At 39.8% G+C, this 19,947-nt stretch overlaps 1 protein-coding gene across 11 annotated transcripts in view; it reads right to left on the bottom strand.

Moving 5' to 3' along the window:
• ABLIM1 (actin binding LIM protein 1) overlaps positions 1-19,947 on the bottom strand; it is a 164,887-nt gene that overhangs the window by 106,113 nt on the left and 38,827 nt on the right. For 10 of the 11 annotated variants that reach the window (XM_065746026.1, XM_065746013.1, XM_065746014.1 and 7 more), the window contains exon 1: positions 14,843-14,947. The exons of the other annotated variant lie outside the window; for it this stretch is intronic. In XM_065746026.1, coding sequence (XP_065602098.1) covers positions 14,843-14,882 — 40 coding nt within the window. In that variant the 5' untranslated portion in view covers positions 14,883-14,947. Of the gene's footprint in view, positions 1-14,842; positions 14,948-19,947 lie in introns of those variants that run through there. 11 annotated transcript variants of the gene reach the window in all.

Here is a 19,947-nt window from a genome sequence, read left to right as displayed (position 1 = left end):
ATCTCAGTTTGTAAAGCCAAATACAGACAGCAAGCTGTCTTTCAGGAACATATATAAGCTGCTAAATCTTCTGGTACTTGAAGCACCCTAATCCTCAAGCAGTCACATGGGCTAAGAAATGGATTCATGCGTTTTCTTTCTTAAAGTCACAATACAGCTTTTAAAGCCACAAACTTTTCAGTAACCATTTCACTACTACTGTTTTAAGTAGCTGATTCTGGCTCCACTTACACTGCAACTTAAGCAAAGCTGAGGCACCAGATACCTTGCAACTTTTCAGCTAGCATTAGCCACACCATTGGAAAGCAGGTCACAACTTCCATACTATTGAACAGTGGCACTCAAACTGCAGGATGACAAAATAATGCTCATTATCTTTCTAAAAGCTCATAAATTAGTGAAGAATTGCACAACTGTCTATTTCTGGAGAGATCTACATCTCATAGAAATTAGAAGAAAATTTCAAAACAGATGGCTACAAATGCAGTGGATTTCTTTGGAGTCCAACATGGGCTGATCATACAGACAGCCACTGCTCATTCAATTTTCTATTTTAAATTGTACTTTAAAAAAACTCCTCAGGTGTCTGTAGAAGTCTCCTCCAGAATATGACTGCAGCAAGGCAGAATGACACTTGCTTTTTCGGGCTCACAGATATATTATGTATTTACATCATATTTATATATTAAAATGTACAAGTGATAAGATGACCAGGGTAGGGTCTTTATTCCTCTCTTCCAATTCAGAAATTAGGCAGCTTCGATTGAAACTACTTGGCAATAGGTTTAAAACAAAAGGGAATAAAGTTTCATAAAAGCCTTAGGGAAGGTCTGGAACACACCACCATATGATGTTGTGCTTCCAAAAGGTGTATTTCTAGCTTGAGTACTTCTGCAGATTAATGCCTTGTTCTCTCCTGTCAGTAACTAAAAATACTTCTGCACACCTGTTGTCACAAAGCATCTTGCTGCTACACAAAAAAAGAAGCTATCTGTAAAGCAATTAAATCGGTATACTGAACAAAAATCACGATGTGAGTTCAGTCCTCACTTACCCAGATCCTCAGGACCACCAAATAACCGCTCGCACAAGTAGTAGTCATCTGGATTCAAGTAGGGCAGTTGCTTCAGTAAGCTCTGCTTCGGAATGAGATACAAGACCTCTGCAATATTCCCATCCTCAATAATTGACATCCTTTTGACTGAATTTCTGTATTTCACCTTTTCCAGCACCAATTCTTTATGTTTACTTGATCCACACAGCTTTCCGAAGCTGTTTAGGATGGGGAAAGATGGCATTTCTATCAGGAAGAAGCTACGGAAAGCAACCCGTGGTGCACAGTCAGTCCACTACTCGCGGCACACTGTCCTTATCAATCCTTCTCTTTTTCTCTTATCCAGCAAAGGGGATTAAGGAAGATATATTTTTAGTGATTATCTTCAAGAGATTATGACAGTATGCTTGATCAGGTGACTGTCATCTAAAACTATTGTAATCAGTTGCTACTCATCCCTGGGAATGCAAAAGTCTGAAGCAAAACCATAAAGAGTATTTGAAAATCAGATTAATATTCAGGACAAGGGAAAGAATTTATCTGAGGTACGTAAGAGGATTAGTTGAAAAACAAACAAACAAAAAAATGCTCACTCTGATAAAAATCTTATTAGGGAGGAATCATCATCATAAGCTAAAAATGCACATCTGTGCCTTTAATCTGCCATGCCCCCATTTTGATGCCAGGTCTGCACGTGTGCTGCGGACAAAAGGTTACAGTAAAGGTAGAGCACGCTTGTATCTGACAGAATGTATAAAGGCTGGCTGACTCTACTTCATAAGCAGATTTCCTTGGAGAAATCCTGCCCGCAGCTTTCACTGACTATTACACATGAAAGCACTTAAGCTGGCCCCTAACTACTCACGACTGGCTCACCAGCTCTCTCCCCTTCCACTTTCCTGTATAGATGACAGAAGCTCTGCAGATACTGGGCCAGCTCTTCCTGCTTCACTTACAAGAAGTATTTACCTTAATCCAATTCCAGTGGCTTGCTAATCTAATCATCTAATGAATATTTCTCCCTGGGTAAAGGCAGAGTTAATCATCAACTGGGCACTGGAAAGTCACAGGAAATTCCAAAGCAACAGATAAAAGGGAACGAAAAAGTAAATGACATTCATCATCTGGAACAGGGAGTTACAGGTGGACCCCAGACAAGTCCTCAGCTCGTGGCCATCCTCAGATTTCTTATTTGCTACATTCCCTGTGACAACAGTCAGCCCAGGCTGCCAGTTGTACTTAATAAATAGAAGTTGGGTACAGCTGCAAAATGGCTTGGTACACTAATTACACTGCTTCCAGGAAGGCTCTTGCTAAAGCAGAAGGTGAAAAAAACTTCTCCCGGACCCAAATAGAGTTCAAACACTATTTACTGATGGGGAGGGGCTTTGAAGACTGCTTTATTTACTGTTTTGAAAATAACAGACCACCTCACAAACTCAGCCTTTCATCACCTATCATTACACCTTTTTCTTTTCCTGTGAGGTCACTTGCTTTTTATTATTAAGTAGTAGCACTTTTCTGTTATACCAAGAAACACAAAATCATAGTTCCCTTTGGTACACAGTCATTCCCCTGGGCTACATAACCAATCCTGGGTGCAGCAGGACAAAGCCACTATACATCAACACACTGCGCTCATCTTAATGGGGTGATGCTGTCGTACATTCCTAAAGTATATTTGATGAAGAGCTGGCTCAACAAACACAGCAGTTAGAGTACCACCTTACAGGATCTGCCATCAGAACAGACCTCTGCAAAAGCTGTGTTTTCAAGTATTTCCCCCAAGAAATGAAGCTGTTTGGCTGCTCTTCAGTCTCACCCAGATTTCTCTACTTACAGACCTGCACACCATAGCTATTCAGTGGAACAGGCAGATCTCCCAAAACAACAATAGCTTCTACCACTTCAGCCAAAGGTGAATCACCACTTTGTGCTTAAAGCAGAGAGCTGACTCACAAGAGAGCACAAAAGAGTAAGAAAAAGAGTGGCAAAAGAGCACCGGCAAGATGCCGATGGGCTACAGACATCTGACAAAAGCAGTGCCAATTACCCAACCTCACCAGCACTTCAAGGAGAACTTTGCCCTAGGTTGGCAGGTGAAGCAAGAGAATGGTTTGCTTGATGTAACTCTGCTGCCACTTTAATCCTCGGAGGGCATGCAGGTGAGCTCTGCAGTAAAGTATCAACTCCAGCAACAGTTGTGACAGTTTGTTTACCTAAAATGAAGCAGAAAAGCCTGTCCTTCATTGAGTGCACAGACCTGAGCGACTGCCAGCACTCTGCTCTAGCCATGCTGATTGCTGCCTTTCAGCTCTGCGTACCTAGACAGTCATTATACCCACTAATGCAAAACGTACCAAACCAGTATGATCTCTTGTGTGGTGCACGCCAGAAAAAACTGCACTCCTTTCCCACAGTCATACACCATAGAAGACACACAAAGCCACTACTGCTGCTTTTAACCATGCATGGAGGTATGTCTCCCTATGTTTACCTCTTGGATAACACTGAACCACAAACATGGTCTCCTTCCAGCATTAAAACTCATGGGGTTAGTGGGAGGATTGCATGGGGATGAGTATACTTTAGTTTAGGCAAACGTTTATTGGAAATAAGGTCACCTTTCTCAGAGGCTACTCTACTGATGTACTCATCTCCCCTTCCTGGCTGACTATTGCTGTCCATGTCTGAGACAAACTTGTGCATTAGGATTTGGCTTCAGCCAGAATCAAAAAGCCAGTGGCAAGCTCCTACCACTCATGTTAAGACCCTAAGATTAAATGGAAGAGATTGATTTCTAACGCCCTTACTGAAGGGAAACAGAAGCACAGGGACACAACTTTCTCCTTGTGTTTCTTGCAATACATTCTAAGGAGCCTTGGGTGCCCATCCCAGGAAATATCCTCAGTATCTGCCTAGTATTAAAATAATTTACAATCACTGCTTATTCAAAGCCACACGTCCTCTGAGCATTCAGTGCTGGGGGCTCAAGTCTTCACAGAGCACAGTTGCACATACCATCGCTTTTCAGACTGACATTTCTCAAAGGACTGGATAAGAGACAGAAATTTGGCAAATTGGTTTCTGTAAATATTTGATCTCATTACTAGTTTTATAAATATTTTAATTATAAATGTTTCCTTCTGTCTCCAGACCATTTCCTGTTCAACCCTGCCTCACTGCAAAAAGAACGGGCTACTCTGTGGCAAAAATACACAGCCTTGATTAGACTACTCTACTCATGCTACTAGAACAGGAGTAACAACAAACTTTGACTGCAATCAATAAATAAATTGCACAATAAATAGAATGCACCTGCTATAGAATCTGCTGAATAACAGCAAAATCCAGGCACAAAGGGCTAACATAGCAGGAGAGATAGCCCTCCCACCTCAGTATCATTCTGAGTTAAACTGGTCATCTAGCTCAACAGAAGACAGAAGTGTGCTGTCTTTAATAGCTTTTGTCACAACAATTAAACTTCCTGCTGATATATTTCAGTGTGATTTTATTCTCGTACTGAAAAACAAACAAAAATAAATCAGTAAGTCATCCTAGTTCAGCATAGCTGAAAGAACAAAAATATATAAAAGATAAAAACAGAAAATAAGGTAAAAAAATAATTCCTTTTTCCTCCCTATATCTGTTCACAGGACAACACACTTGGTACAGAGGTAGGTAGCCCCAAATAACATTTTAAAACAAAGAAAATAGAAAGAGAGAAAGCAAAAGATACGAGTTCTCTGTCTCTCTCTCACACACACACAAAAAGGAAACAAAAGCTTTCTATTTCTTGCAAAATGATGCCATGCATGCAGCTTGGTTTTTCACCTTTGGCACAAACAATTTACTTAATGAAAACTGCAGGGTGATGTACACCCAGCTGTTCAGTATGAACTTGACAAAACAGTTCCTTGACATAACAGAGATCAAAAAATCCACATGCACATCTTTAGTTAGTTTACCTAAATGTCCAAAGCAGGCAGTCATCTTCTGTGCATACTGACAAAGGCCATTCTCACCATAGGGTTCCTCCCCAAGGACCTGTTCACTCATTGCTTCAAGAAGGAGCTGCCTTTCTCTGCACAACCAACCAACTACTGCTTGCCTGAGACTGATAAGGCAACAGAGCTTTCTCTTCCAGTTTATCTCCATTAATAATTCAGGCACCATATAGAATTTGCTGAGCTCTGAATTCTGGCAGTGCAAAGCTACTTTGTGGCTTTTGAAGTAATCATGTTTTAGTCCTTAAAAAGGTATCTAAGGTTATTAGATTCCAATAGTTTATGGCTATTACTTTCAAAATGCAATAAAATCCTTCCTCTTGCTGCATAATGTGAAATATTTCTGGGATTGTGTTCAGGTCAGTGAGAGATTCAAAATGCCCATCCAGCTCAAACACAAAAATAGAATGACCACCATTACTGAAAGGTGAGACACATTCCAGCAAGCAGACAAGTCCACTGTGGGCAGAGCACTTCTAGTCCCTCAGAAGTTACCGGGCACCCCTCCTCAATGCTGGGGATGAAGAGCAATAAAAAGAGCCCAGGCATTAACATCACTTCCTGTCACATTCTAACAGTGCACTTCAGAAGAAGTGAGGCACCACAGCCAGAGCAATGGGGTATTTTGCCAGCTCCTTCACTGGAAGCACAAAGCCAATCTAATCTCACTGCCATCTTCACCTACCTTACATGAGCAGGCAATGAGGAACCCAAAAAGCAACCCACCATGTACACTCACAAAGAACACACTCAGAACTCATATTGCTTCCACTGGAAAGTGTTGGGAAGTGGGTATGTCTTACAATAAAACAAAGGGTCGAAAGATGGGAATAAAATAAATAAGAGCAGACTCAGCAGTCCTCATCTGGGCCAACTGCAGAGACAGAGCTCAAATCCCTGTCCCTCTTATGATAGCATATCTGGTTGTAAGTTTAACAACAGATTAAAAAGCCCAGTCATTCATACTTAATATTATTTCAACCACTGCCTGTCTATAAAAGCATAAGATGTTCTAAAACACAACTCAGAGGTGTTGCTGCTTTTCATAGCTACAGCTGTGAAGGATCCACATATGAATCCTACATCCGTAGATCTACAGTTTATTGGTTTCAAACAGTAGACTCACACATGACTTAGGTAAGATCATCTATGAGAGACTTAACACCAAAAATACACAGGACAGCTCTACAACGGCAAAAATGGAGTAGAGAGGCTAAGTGAAAAGGGCTAAAGTGAGATCAAAGGTAAAGTGATTGGTGTTGTAACTCAGATGAGCACCCAATTGAGCACTGGTCTCCTGCATAGGCTTCTTATCGAGCTGCTAAGTCAAGTTTTCCTCTTCACTGTTATTATAAATGACATCTAACTAATTAATTAGCCAATTCTATCCAAAACATTTTTGTAGTACACACACATACATAATACAGTGCTGAAAAACTATTACGAAGTCTAAGGAAGTCTATATCAAAGGATAAAAGCAAGCTTGTATACTGATGATGAATCTATGTTTGCAGCATCTTTCACTACATCTAACTTGAGGTGTTTGAAAGTCCACCTAGAGATCTTCGAGGTGGTGCAATGCAAAGTGGATTACTATGTAGTAACAGCAAGATTTGCACACACAAGCTATTCTGTTAAACTAATTCAGAAAAAAGAAAGCAAAGATTATGTTATTTACTGATTTGTTTTTGGTGTTCACTGCAAAATGCAAATAAAATGTTGCTTTATGCTCTCTATCTTCTGTACAATATGCAAACAAGAAACACTATCACAGTTCTATCTCGGACTTTACTAAGACCACATGGTGACAATTTCCTTTCCCAACTGATGACATTTGCAAAATCTTCCAGCTGAATTAAAGCATTGTGCTCAGCTTCCTGTTATCAACTACGTACGATAACTTTCATGGCACATGAGCCTCAAATAACAAAAGACAGGCTTTGCAGTGCATTGTAAAGCTGGACAGACAGCACAACAGGCTCTTGAGAAAGCTTTTCCTTTTGCTGTACATTCCAAAACTGAATGTGACTCACTTCCCTAAGCCCCAGCGTCCCCCAGGTTTATCCTTCAGTGAAGCAATGCATGTTAAGATAACATATACAAAAATATAAAAACAATGTGCTTGAGATTAAATCTAATCAAGCTCTTTCTTGGACAAGTGAACAACAGCCATTCTCCACCATGTGCAATTATCAGTGCTGAAACTGTATACCAAAAGAATCAATCATCAAATGAAATATTTACATGATGTTAGGGGAAAAACATTGACAGTTAGCAAAGTACTGTCTGTTACCTCTCAAAGCCTTAACAATCCCAAATAAAAGGCGCACCTTCACTGGAAATGAAAGAATGGTACAAATCAGCTTCATAACCACCTGGTTTCTGTAATGGATAAGCCATCGTCATTAATATAAAAAATAAATAGACATTATTTCTTAAAAAAAAAAAAATCATCTGCTAAGCTGATCTACTCTTTTCACATTACAATTCTGTGTAAAAAAACCAACTTTCCATTTGATTCACAAACTCACCAACTGAATTATTCTAAAAATCCTCTAAAGGGATTAAAAAGGATTTCAAACCAGAAAGTTTTCTGCTGAAAACTCGCATCTACTGACTTTCATTATAAAAATTATTCCTCCTACCAGGCTGAAATGGAAAGCAGAGGCACGCAACTAAATCCTCCATCTGTGTTACAGAAGGCAGCCTCTGGAGGCAGACAGCTGAGAGTTCATATATTTCAAACTGGAACTGGTCTGACAAAGGGATCAAACTAAGAGGCATTTTTGTCTGAGATTTCAAGCACATACTGTCCTGCTCAACACTGCACCTGCAATGCTGATTTAGTTCTTTTGTTAATGACTAAAGGCAATAGGTAAGATGCTACATTCAATAAGTACTGATATCTAAAATCCATTTATAGAATTTAATGTCATCACGGCTACCAGAGTATCTTCTTCCTTCATCAGTTACTCAAATTAGGGTTATATATATATATAATTATATTATATATATGTGTGTGTATGTACGTATTTTATATATAAAAGAAAGTAAGACAGACAAGCTGCAGTGCCATCCCAGAATATGAGAAGCACACAGGCCCTGCTCTCCCACAGCCCTCCTGCTCATCCTAATGCCAGCCCCGTGGTCTGTCACTGCTGCTCCCCACATTGCACCCTGCCCCTAAAGGCACCTGCAGCAGTGTGTCCAGTAAAGACTGCAGCATCCAGGTTCTCTGATAATGGAAATTATAGAAGTAGCACAGATAATAAAAACATTAGGAAGTATGTGGACAGCATTAAAAAAGGAGGTCACACAAAGCACAGCTGAGCGCTTTCCTTGATCTTAATTACCTCCCAATTTAATTACTACATTTCTTAATGATTTTCCAATAGATCACAGCCATTATTTAACACTAGAAGTGCTCATTTCCCTGGAGAATTCTCTTACCAGATAAGAGAAGCATAATATTTCTGTACATTTTCTCTGATCTGAGAATTCCATTTTTAGTTAAGTCATTCTGCTCCAAATGAGAAACATCACTAGCAATCTACTTGCTGGGCCTGGAAAAGTGCAGATGATTGGGTTAAGACAAAAGGCACAATTTAATCAAGGCTATTTACCTTACTTTATCAATTCAAATGTTTATTTCAACTAGTTATGGGGAAAAAAAAAGAAAGCTCAATTCTTGCCTGCTTTCAGACATAAAACATCATCACGTGCATTAATGGATCAGCCTGTTGCATTTCTGCAAGACAAGGTGGCTCAGCATCTTATTTTCTGGCAGAAGGATTAAATATTCTATTGATCTATAACGTTGAGAACATTGCAAAACATACTTTTATAGCAAAAGTTATCTTTTCTTACATAGAGGTAGAAAAAGACAACAGCTGTGATTGCCAATGACTGGTATCATTTTGTAGGCAGGATCTGGTCAGAGCCACACAAAATACAAATATTAAAACTGCTGCACCCCGAAGATTCTGTACATTGAGTGATTGACTCAGCAGCACTGCTCAAGTGCTCACGTACCTCCAACCTTATAAATAATCCCCTGACTTTCCTGAGGCCAAATGCAGTACGCTTGAAGTTAAAGAGACTCCACCTAAGCCACTCTGGGGAATAATTAACAAAGAGGATCCAGGCAGAACCTGCCACGTCTTCTAATTTTTCAATAGGAAATTTAGTCCTCAATAGTGTTTAGCTATTTTTATTCAGACTGATTTCTGAGATGCAATTAAGTGCTGTGGAAAAAAATATTTTAATATTTCCTTTTTTTTTTTTTTAACTTATTTGTGACCACTATATGTAACACTTCTGCCTGTAAAGAGCCACTTAAAAGAAACAATCAAAATAAATTAAAAAATGTGAAACTTCACTGTATCAGTTAAAGGTCCCAAGAGTTAGAAATGGTCCATTAAAATAGCACAACATCGTATTTCATATTAATTTTGCTTTTTTAGATAAAAACAAAGGTTGTATCCAATGAGGGATACATTCAGGACAAATGTAACTCCATTAAGCAGACTCTTCCCTTCACCATTCTTGAACTTTGACATTTTTCTTCCAGCTGAGAAGAAAATCTGTAACAATCTCTTGACAATGTAGACTTCATAGTAACTGACAGAGAAATAGGTTGGGAAGGAAACAGATCAAAGTGGTAAACAGGCCTCCTTTCAATCCTTGTATTTATTTCCTGTATATCTTTTTAAAGTGTGATGTGCTATGGCATGACATCAAAGAAAACACCACTCCTCGTGTCATGCACTATAAATAAACTGTACATCGTTATTCTCTCTTGTCACGTGGCTACAGATATATGCACAGCAACTTCACTCTAACACTGAACACAGAACTTCAACAAGAAAAAAAAGCCTTCAATTCTCTCCAAGCTGCTGATCTACTGGAGGTACAGAACCAGTACGTTATCATAAACAGCCTGAAGTAGGAGGGGCTGCTCCGAAAGTAATGCCTCCTATGTTATGATGCTCACCATGACACCAAAGGCAGATGATGGTGGCACAGCAGCAGAGGTTGAACCTTCCTACCAATATCCCATTATTTTTTGTTGCTGTGTGACAGATGGTAGCAGAGGGATAGTCTGACAGAATGATGTCTGACACTGGAGTGCATATGAAGCAACGGGGTGAAGCTGAATTCCTCCACGTGGAAAAAAACAGCACCTGCGGACAGTCACTGATGCTTGCTGAATGTTCACGGAGACCTAACAGTGGATGTGAGCACAGTGAGGCAGTGGGTGGTGCATTTCAGCAGTGGTGACAGTGGGTCACCTTCGCTGGTGCAGACTTTTACAAGCATGGCACTCAGGCTCTTGTTCATCCTTGGTGAAAATGAATAGACAGTGGTGGTGCCTGTGTTGAAAAACAGTAGAAGTGTTTCATAGCTGAGCATTTGCACTAAGACTTTGCTCTATCAAACCATGCGATTGTGTTTTTTGTATCTGTTGTAGTTTCCATGCAAATAAATAGGTGACATTACTTTCAGAGTGATATACATATTTCTGTTCCTGCATCAAACTCCCAGGGTTTCCAACACCAAAGCCCTGTTTGGAGCGTAGCACAATTCTAAAAAGACAACTTTTGCAGTCATACTGCCTTCTGCTAGCTCCAGCAAAGCACTGAAAGGGATTCCCTCTTCCTGCTTCAAGGGCTAATTCAGTTAACTAACAGGAGCTGCTGCAAAGTTTTTGTCAATGTCTGTAAAAATAAAACTAAGAATAGGGGGTTACCTCTCAATATAGCAGAAAGTGCGGCGCTGTTAGGGGATGCCAGAAATGACATCAGATCAGTTCATGCACTGCCAACACTCCTACTAAAAGCAGCTTTAAATATGCTGTGTTGACTAATCTTTGCTTTGTAATTAAATAAATCCTACAGCACCACTGAACCCTTCCTCTTATGGTCAGCACTATCTTCTGGTTAACAAATCAGCTGTGCACACATACAAGTGATCAAGCCATGTTGAAAATGGAGAAACTGTCAGGTAAGCACAATGAGGGCCCCATCAGCTGCTGCCTTCTCACATGGGCCCGCTCTGCAAGCAGCCACAAGGCCTGGGCACTTCTGAAAGCACACTGATGGAGCAGGGAAAAAGACCTGGAATTTAAGTCCCATTTGTCCATGATATGAAAAGATGTACAACATACAAGGCAACTACTTGTACTTGGCAAACTGAGGTTTTCGTCCTCCTGATGGCTTGTTTTGTTTTATGTCAAGATAGTTAAGAGGAATCTTAGCTCAAATTAGATTTGCAATCTGGCACCAACAGAAAAAGCAGCGGTCATAGAAACAAACTAAACTTCCAGGGCATTAAAATGGAGAAACGTGCCCCTGACTTGAAGACAGATACAGTCTGTTCACTCTAAAGCAATGCCACTCAGCACAGCACAATATTTCCCTGACACATACAACACTGTGCATCCATGCCTATCAAGTACTGGGAGAGTTATTCAGAGATAGGATTAATTCAAGAGTTCTGATCCCACAATGGAAGTGCAAGGCATTTGACATCTAACAAGCTTAACAATTTGAAAGATAGGAAATAAAGTCTAAAAATACTAAGAAAATTGAAGTAGAGCTATTACAAGCTACAGGAATAGTGAATGAGCTAACTGGAACAGCTACAAAGAATCTAAAACCACAATGCTGATCGTTTGATTAACATGTACCATATTATATTTGCAACAATGACTTAGAGAAGTATTTCTATAGCAGTAAGTTCTTGATCTTATCCTGCCATTGCTTGACTATACACCATCTACTGAGGTTTGTTTGCTTTTCTTTGGCAGTTAAGGTCATGTCAGTCTTGGCCACTGAAAAAAACAACCAAGAATAGTAGTTCCAGCAAGCTAAATCTAATCAAAAGGTTTTTTTTTGTTTTTGTTTTTTTTTTTTTTTGCTTGTTTGTTTGCTTTTGTTTTGTTTTTAAATGAACTATAACTAAAGCACAAAGTCAAGATGGCCCTTGTCATCTTTAAGAGACAATCTACTGCTGCATTCTTGGTCATCATCACAGATGATGACATTACCAACACTACCACTGTAGTACTCATTTAATGGACAGATTTTTCACTGACATGTATCAGTGACAAAAGATCCCTTTCCCCAGTACAGACATTTCAAATTCAGCTTCATCACTCCTTCTGGTATTTACACACTACACGTCTTCAACTTTTTGGTAGGAGTTTTGCTCCGCTATCATTTAGGAGTTGTTCTGCAACTGAGAATAGCAAGAAAACAACAACATCGACTAAAGAAAGGAAGCATGTCAGCAAACCTGTCAGACTGTGCTAATGAAAACTGATTGATTGAACACTTCGAGCAGCACTGAGCATTATTTTCAGATGAATCAGTTAAAACAGTGCTGACCAGCACAAGATTTATCAGTAACAGAACCTTATGTTATAAACATATGTTGCACATATTTTCCAACAGAAACTAGCTGGCAGCTTCCAGTTATTTCATTTTTATCTGTGAATGAACTAAGAGATAACCTATTGTTTTGGAATGGTTTTCTCTTACTGATTTCCTCCCCCACACTTATTCTTCCAAACCTTTTCAGTTAATCCCAGGATTAATCAAAACCCTAGATTCATTTGATTATGTATTCAGTAGGAAGAAGTAAAAAACTGCAGTTCTTCCAGCTGCTTACTGGATTACAGTCAGAGCCATGTCAGGCCTTCCAACTCAAAAGGGATATCTGGCAAAGAATCACTGGATCGTTGTTCTAGAACATGAAAGTCAGCACACACACACACATACAAAAAAAAAATCCAAACAGAAATAAAGCAAAGCAAAACAATATGTCTTCAATGAAATGACAAATGCATATTCAAAAAAAGCATCTCCCTCTACTTAAGCTTTCTAAGAGAGAGCTAGACTCTCAACGTCCTCCTAATGCTAGGGAACAGAAAGTGCCAATACTTAGAGCAGTAGGGAAGTCATCCATCCTCACTCCTGGGCATTATCATTGTGGCAGTCAGGACTTTATTCGCTAGGACCTTAACAGGGAGAAGAGATTTCTGAATTTACATAAGAGGTTGTCCGCACCGGCCAAAGCAGGAAGAGATATGAGTAAGACTTTCCCTGTTCTCCATGTATCTGTTCAGGAAGTGGAGAACCAATTACTCAGCCTAACCTCACTAGAACAAATCCCCAGTGGGCTTGGACAGATGCTCATTTCATCAGCACGTTCACGTAATGACACGGCAGTTCCCCATATCACAGCAACACACAAACAGCCAAGTTGAACAAAAAGCTATCAACCTGCACTTCTGTGGAGATTAATTCTTGTAATCTATCTGAAATAAAATTTAGATTTAAATTTGCAAAGAAATAATGAGGAGAAAGCAATTTTGCTCACCTAATTCAGTAGACATTGAGAGACAAAACAGAAATAGAACTGTTGCATCTAGTTCAACATTAGGCTAAGTGTTCGGCCTACAAAGATTAATTAGCAACAGAAAACATTTTGTTTTGTTGTTAGAAACAGCTGTTATAAACAAGTAGAGAGTTGGGATGTTTTTAATTTTTTACCTTTTTTAATATTATTATTATTTTATTTTTAAGTCGGTACTTTCCAGAGATATATACAAATTATGTCTGACAGTACATCTTTAATCTCTGCAAAAATGACATCTCTGTGAGACATTATTTTAAAGAAATGAATGTTGAATCAGACAATATGAAAAAAAATTAGGGGTCCTGGGTTGGTTTATGAATCTGTCCAAGCATAACAAAGTAAGCAACTACTCACACTTGAGTTACTAAGAAAGCTAAATATATCTTTTTATAATGATGCCTCTTCCCTCACCTTCTTCTAAGACTCTGGTATTATAAAAGAGAAATGATACAGAAATGAATTAAGATTTGCAGCCTCTAGGATGCAGAGCATTCACTTTGTATCTCTTGGTTGTAAATCACAACCAAAAGTGTGTTCAGTGTTCTTTCGGTGTTCAGAAGCAAAATACTTTGAGTTTATCTCCTCGCTCTCTGCAGGTCGCTGCATGCCAGCAGTCTGTGCTGCTCCATCCTACCTGCAGCACCTTTTAACAAGGAAAAAGCTTTGCTTGCCAGCAACAGCTGCTCAACATCCTGCTGCCTGCCCTCCTCAGTAAATGCAAACCGGAGTGACTGACAGTTGCAGGACAGCCAAGAACTCGTAGGTGTGCTTAGTCAATAAGTCACAGATTGTACAGCAGTGTTTCCTCAGGATAAATTCCAAAGCAAGCTGCCCTCAATAGCACAGATCAAGTTATCAGCTTTTCATTCAAAGCATCAACAATACTCTGCACTTTTATGCCACCTTTCACTACCAATGAGCATTAGAACCTCTTCATACAGAACCTACTTCACAGCAAGAACATGCTGTCACCATCTTTACCTAGAAGACAGAAAAACTACAAAACAGAAGTGAAGAGCTTCCCACAAACATACACGTGATAACAGAGCTGGACAAGTCTGTTTGATCCCACCAAGTTGTGCTCCACTCCTCACACTGAAAAATCCACTGCAGGGGAGAAGCACATGGACACATGCACACGCTGTTCAGCCACGTAACAAAGTCCACCTTTCGTAAAATACACCAAACTGGGAGGCATTCAACCAATCAACCAGCGAAGAAAAAGAAAGAACAAAATTACTAAGAAACATGCAAATCTCAGTCCAGCTGAACTGTTTTCCTCCTAAAAGCCAACAGCCAATGTTCTGTGAATGTTTTATCAGTAGAGATTTACACCGCAGAGCTATAGTGCAGGACAAACCTTTGCCATTTGTGGAGCTCTGATGGATTTCCAGTTCCATTTGTGTTCTCAAGCAGCAATGTTTCTCGAGCTCAGAAGTTATGTCTTCCACTATACAGATGTAAAATCAGCAAAACAGCAGAGATCCTTCAGAGATAGCTCACTTTACGGCTCCACTCCTAATATTTCCTGGGTTGAGCAGTACTAAAGGGAGTGGCCCTAGCAAAATAGGTGTGTCCGTGTTCCCAAAGAGTTTAAAGGAAGAGTGAGTATTTTCCTCTAGATGTTCCATTCATCATCAAGACCGTGGTATGTTGTCTGTCAAATAGTGGTATGCTTCAGTGTATGGACCGTCTCAAAGCAGCTGAAACTACAATTTGCTTTTTCATTCATGCAAAGGGATCCTTGTCTGCCAGAAAGACTGACTGCAAGCAGACTAATTTTGTGCTATGACTGTTTTATTTCTATTTTACTCTGTGCCTCATCTTCACTCCACTGTTCTTCCTTTCTGAATATATTGCACTTAAATAAAATGAGTCACATGGGGATCAAAGAGACACTGTTTTAACACTTTCCATAAACACTTACAGCAATCACAGCCAAAGTCCCATGCATCTTCCCCACGTTCCCACAACATCCCACCCGGACATAGGTAATTAGGCTGACTACAAGTGTAAACTTCCAGGCATTTCCTTTAGTGCAGCTGCACAAATTGTTCCATAAGCAGCTGAATTAATCTATCATTCTTTTTTCTGACAAATTTGTGTCCAACATCGTCAACATCCATCAGGTCTGCCTTACCTTATCCTCTTGAGAACACCACTGCAGGAAATACTTTCAGTCCCTTTCCATTTGTCAGCTTTCCCAGTTCCTCTCTGTGCCTTTTAGCTTGTCCACCAAAGCTTAAAGCTGTCTACCTTAACTGCTTCCATATCTTCAGTTTCCACCTATACCACCTAAACCATTCACTCTCTTCTTTCCTCTGCTAAGATTCTGGTCAGTATCTTTGAGTTCTACTCCCTGAAATGAAGTGAGAGGGAAGAACAGAGCTTTTGTAACCCTCACACCCTAGGAAGGGAGCCTGAAAAGCAAGCAAACACAAAATGCAGCAGCTGACAACTTTCAACCCAAAGCCCTCTCCAGAATACACTTGTATTGTACTTCATACATTATTATGGGCTGACAGATGGTGCTGAAGAAGAATCCCTTATTTTTTTTCCCCCTATGGTTTTACTTTGAATCACCAAAAAAACAACAACAAAAAGGCAAAGCCCCCACTATTTTTTTCCTCTAAACGTGTATGAAGAGATATCAGAAATATACAAGACATGCTGGTTTCCTGGGTAAAACTCCTACATCAAATTCTGGCCAACTACATTAAATTCTTGGGTTTGATCACTAAATCCTGAATTTCCTAAACTCTTGACTTCATTTTCTCCACACTGAACTATCATCTCCTCAACCAGAGTATTAAAAACACACACTCATACAGACACACAGACAGATGTAAACACTGACACGGAATCTGGTCTCTCTTCCTTTATTCTCAGTCTGGCATTCTCCTCCTCTGGCCTTATAGATTTATTTGCTGCCAAATTAAAAATAGTGCAGGACAGGGAGTACACTCCATTTGGACTTCAGTGTGCCTGACAGAAAATGATTAGCTCAACAGAAATACAGCTTTCTCTCCAGCCACCCCCAGCTTTCTTTTCAATAATCAAGATGCTCCATGCGTTAATTACCATTAATACCACTTTGATGTGGTAGGCAGATACAATTACTTTGCCTTTTCTACAGGCAAAGAAGAAATGAAAGAACAGAAAGCATTGACCTTCAGCACTTATTTATGGCTACTCTGCTCCTGGACACAACTGCATTGTGTACCTGTCTCCAGTACAGCCATGTAGAAGAGCTCTATGGGTCTATGGGAAATAAGTTCTTCTGTCCTCATTAGGAGGCAAATCCCTGGACTATGCTACTGCAACTTATGCAGCTAACCACAGCTGTACTGTTCTGGCTTCAGTGAAGAGATGAAAGAAGGAAGTTGGGAATGATTCAATAATCATCTACATATTGTGCGAGTCATCGTACTCATACTAGCTGTATATCATTAGTAGCTATGGCATTAGATACTACTTTGAGCCATTATTGAGTCTTCTGTATAGCTAGGTACATTCACCCTGTAATATAAGTTGATTACATTTCAATTCTGAACTACGTTAAATTTAAGGGTAATTTAGTACCCAAGTGAGAAGAGATCAGTTCTCACATGCTGTGTTTTCTTATGCTGGAAGGCCAGCCTCCAAACACTTTGGAGCCTGCTGCCATAAACACTGTATGTTGTCCTTGTAAAAAAAAAAAAATCCCATGGAAATCTCACCAAGAGACAAGACACTAAACTACTGCAGTCTGCCATGCTCAGCAAAGAGACAGTTTTGTTGGCTATTAAAGCTCAGTAGAGGCTTGCTGACTATTAGCTCTCCAGCAGTTTCACTGGATTCAACTTACTCCATCCTACACAGTTCTCAGGCCTGTTGTAATTCCTGTAAATTGACTGAGCATAATCAATCCCCATGCTGCAAGGGTCACGCCAGAAGAACAAAAAGGCAACAACGTTCTCATCACACAGATCAACAATTTGAAAGCTGTAAAGTTGAAGAGCACACTTACATGATTTAGATTTTCTTTTATTGCCTGTTTTCCCCAACCAGACTTCACGTAATCCAAACAGAAGCTCCCCAAATCACAAACTACCCACTGCAACCAGTAAATGTGCTAACTAAGCACGTTCTCAGACACTGCAGACAGCCACAGATTCACAAAGCAGCAAACTCCTTTTGTTTGGTGGGAGATACACAAGGCATCATTGCTTCTCTTTCAAGTTTCCAAAACACTTCTTCCTAATCACCATTAGATCATATTAGCTCAGCCTGCTTCCTAGAAGATTTTTATCCACATTCAGATATTATTTCCTTGCAACAGATGAGGAAAACACTTATCTTAAGTGATCTGCTCAGGACCACAAAATCCTATGCTCGATTTAGGAACTGAGTCTGCCTCCCAGTCCCAGCCATTCCACCTTCTGTCTTGAGAAAATTATTTAAAAAGAGAAAAAAAAATAAGACTGAGATTTTAAAGGAGACAAATCAGCTCTTACCATAAGGAAATTAACTTACCTTGTTCCTTCATAGCTTTTCTCCTTATTTGTTCTCACTCCAAGACTCACATATAACAGAATATGCAGGAGATGACAGTCTTGTCACCAGAGCTGGTTCATAAGGGCCAGCAACAGAACCAATAGATCTCTGATGGAATTTACAAGCTCTCTCTTCCTTGTTGCACCAGCAAACAGTTTCCCTCACCTCCCAGTCTGGCCTGGCACTGCTGATCTCTAGTTACTCTCCTTCTCATTTAGTGCTGCCTGCAATGACTCTCCCAGAATGTTTCTCCATCCTGTGAAGTCACTGCATCTCTGCCAATGACTCTTGTCTCCCAGCAGAAATGAATTTACAAATAACTTCCTCAATGCCTGTTCACAGTAATTATTTCCAAGTGTAACTGCTTGGAACAAGCGTTATGCCATGCATTCTGTGTTCCAAAGTAACAAAGCTTTATAGACATAAAACGTAGCCAGGCAAACTCTCCTTCCTTGTGCACTGCTAATGCTTCCTAATTATAACATTTTACATGTATTTATGTACCTTTCATCCTACTGTATCCTAGAGCATTTTGTAAGCTGTCACAAGGTTTTAAAAGGAGGCCTGCATTAACTAATAGGCAGACATCTCCAGGATCCAGCACAGCAGCCTGTAGAAATATGCATTGTGAGAGGAGTTTGGGCCAATAGCAGAAAACCAGATCTTTGTAGCTAAAGACCTTCCTCCCCTATACAAACATCACTGGAAATTCTTGCACATCCGTTTCATTTGATGATCTCAGTGTTTTAAAAATATCAATTGATGTGTACGGCATTCAAATTTTGTAAGGCATAAACAAAGATATAAAACCTGCAATGCCTCTTCCAGCAGTCAAGAGCAAGTCCCGAAGAGAAAAAGCATATGAACCAGGGCCAGTAATGAGGAATCACATTGCAGCAAAAATGTGGTTTAGCTGGAGACTGCCTCCAGATCACTGCTTATCAGCTACCAAGGCACAGAGTCGCTCCAATTTTTTCTAGTTCCTTCTGAAACACATCCCTCCTTTTCACTGCTCTACTCTCTGAAGTACTGTGCTCCAGCTTGCACTCCAGTGCTGTAGGAAGAAACACTTCCAAAATAGCTTTTTATTTATTTAGCCCATCACCTGCTGATTTAATGAGTTCAAAACCAAAGTTCTTTTATCCTCAGGGAAAATAAAACAGAAGTAAATTAAAAACTGCTTCCTTACTTTCTTATTTTAGAAATGTTTATCTCTCAGTACACTCAACTCCACAGGTAAACAAACAGAGAAGTCATTTTTTTCCAACAAGCCCTTACATCTGGTAGACTGCAAGTTGTTTTTAGTAAGATCTCTAATTTTAAGCACCTTATTTTAAGAGTTCCAGCCACACAGATGCTGAGCCACTTTCCAAGGTTGCACGCTGAGCTAGTAACAGCTCTGATGAAAGAGCCCAAGCGTTCTTGTCCTTAAAACAATCACTATCAAAAGGCAAAAAGAGGGAGTAAATAGCACTGTCCCCCAACATACGCATGCAGGACGGATGGAGGCTGAGTCAGTTCCAGTGGGAATTCACTGTATGGTCAAAAGAAATGCAAATATTTCAGTTGTGATAAATCATGTTTTAAAAAGCTTCTAAGACTAAAACAGCAGCCTCCCACTGCACTTTATTTCAAGATTTACTGAACAAGTTTTGTCTTTTCTTTAGATAAACATGTGCAGAGCTACAGATTACATGTAGCCTCCCACTGTGCTCTCCCACCCTGAAATGCAGATATCGACTGCTTTCCCCTGACTTGGCTCTCAGGTATTGAGTAATGGACCACAAATGGATAGCTTGAAGACAAAACATTTGGCAGACCTTGACTGTCACATGCTTTCCATTGACAAGAAAAAAAAAAGGACCAATTAAAATAATCTCATTAACTTTTCTATAATTTCTATAATTTTTATTGGCATTTTATTGGTTA

This window comes from Cyrtonyx montezumae, unplaced genomic scaffold, assembly GCF_038088225.1.
Source record: "Cyrtonyx montezumae isolate F1298 unplaced genomic scaffold, pur_monq_1.0 scaffold_4, whole genome shotgun sequence".
NCBI lineage: Eukaryota > Metazoa > Chordata > Aves > Galliformes > Odontophoridae > Cyrtonyx > Cyrtonyx montezumae.
Note: the sequence above shows the minus strand (reverse complement) of the source record. Positions and strands in the feature narration are given on the sequence as shown.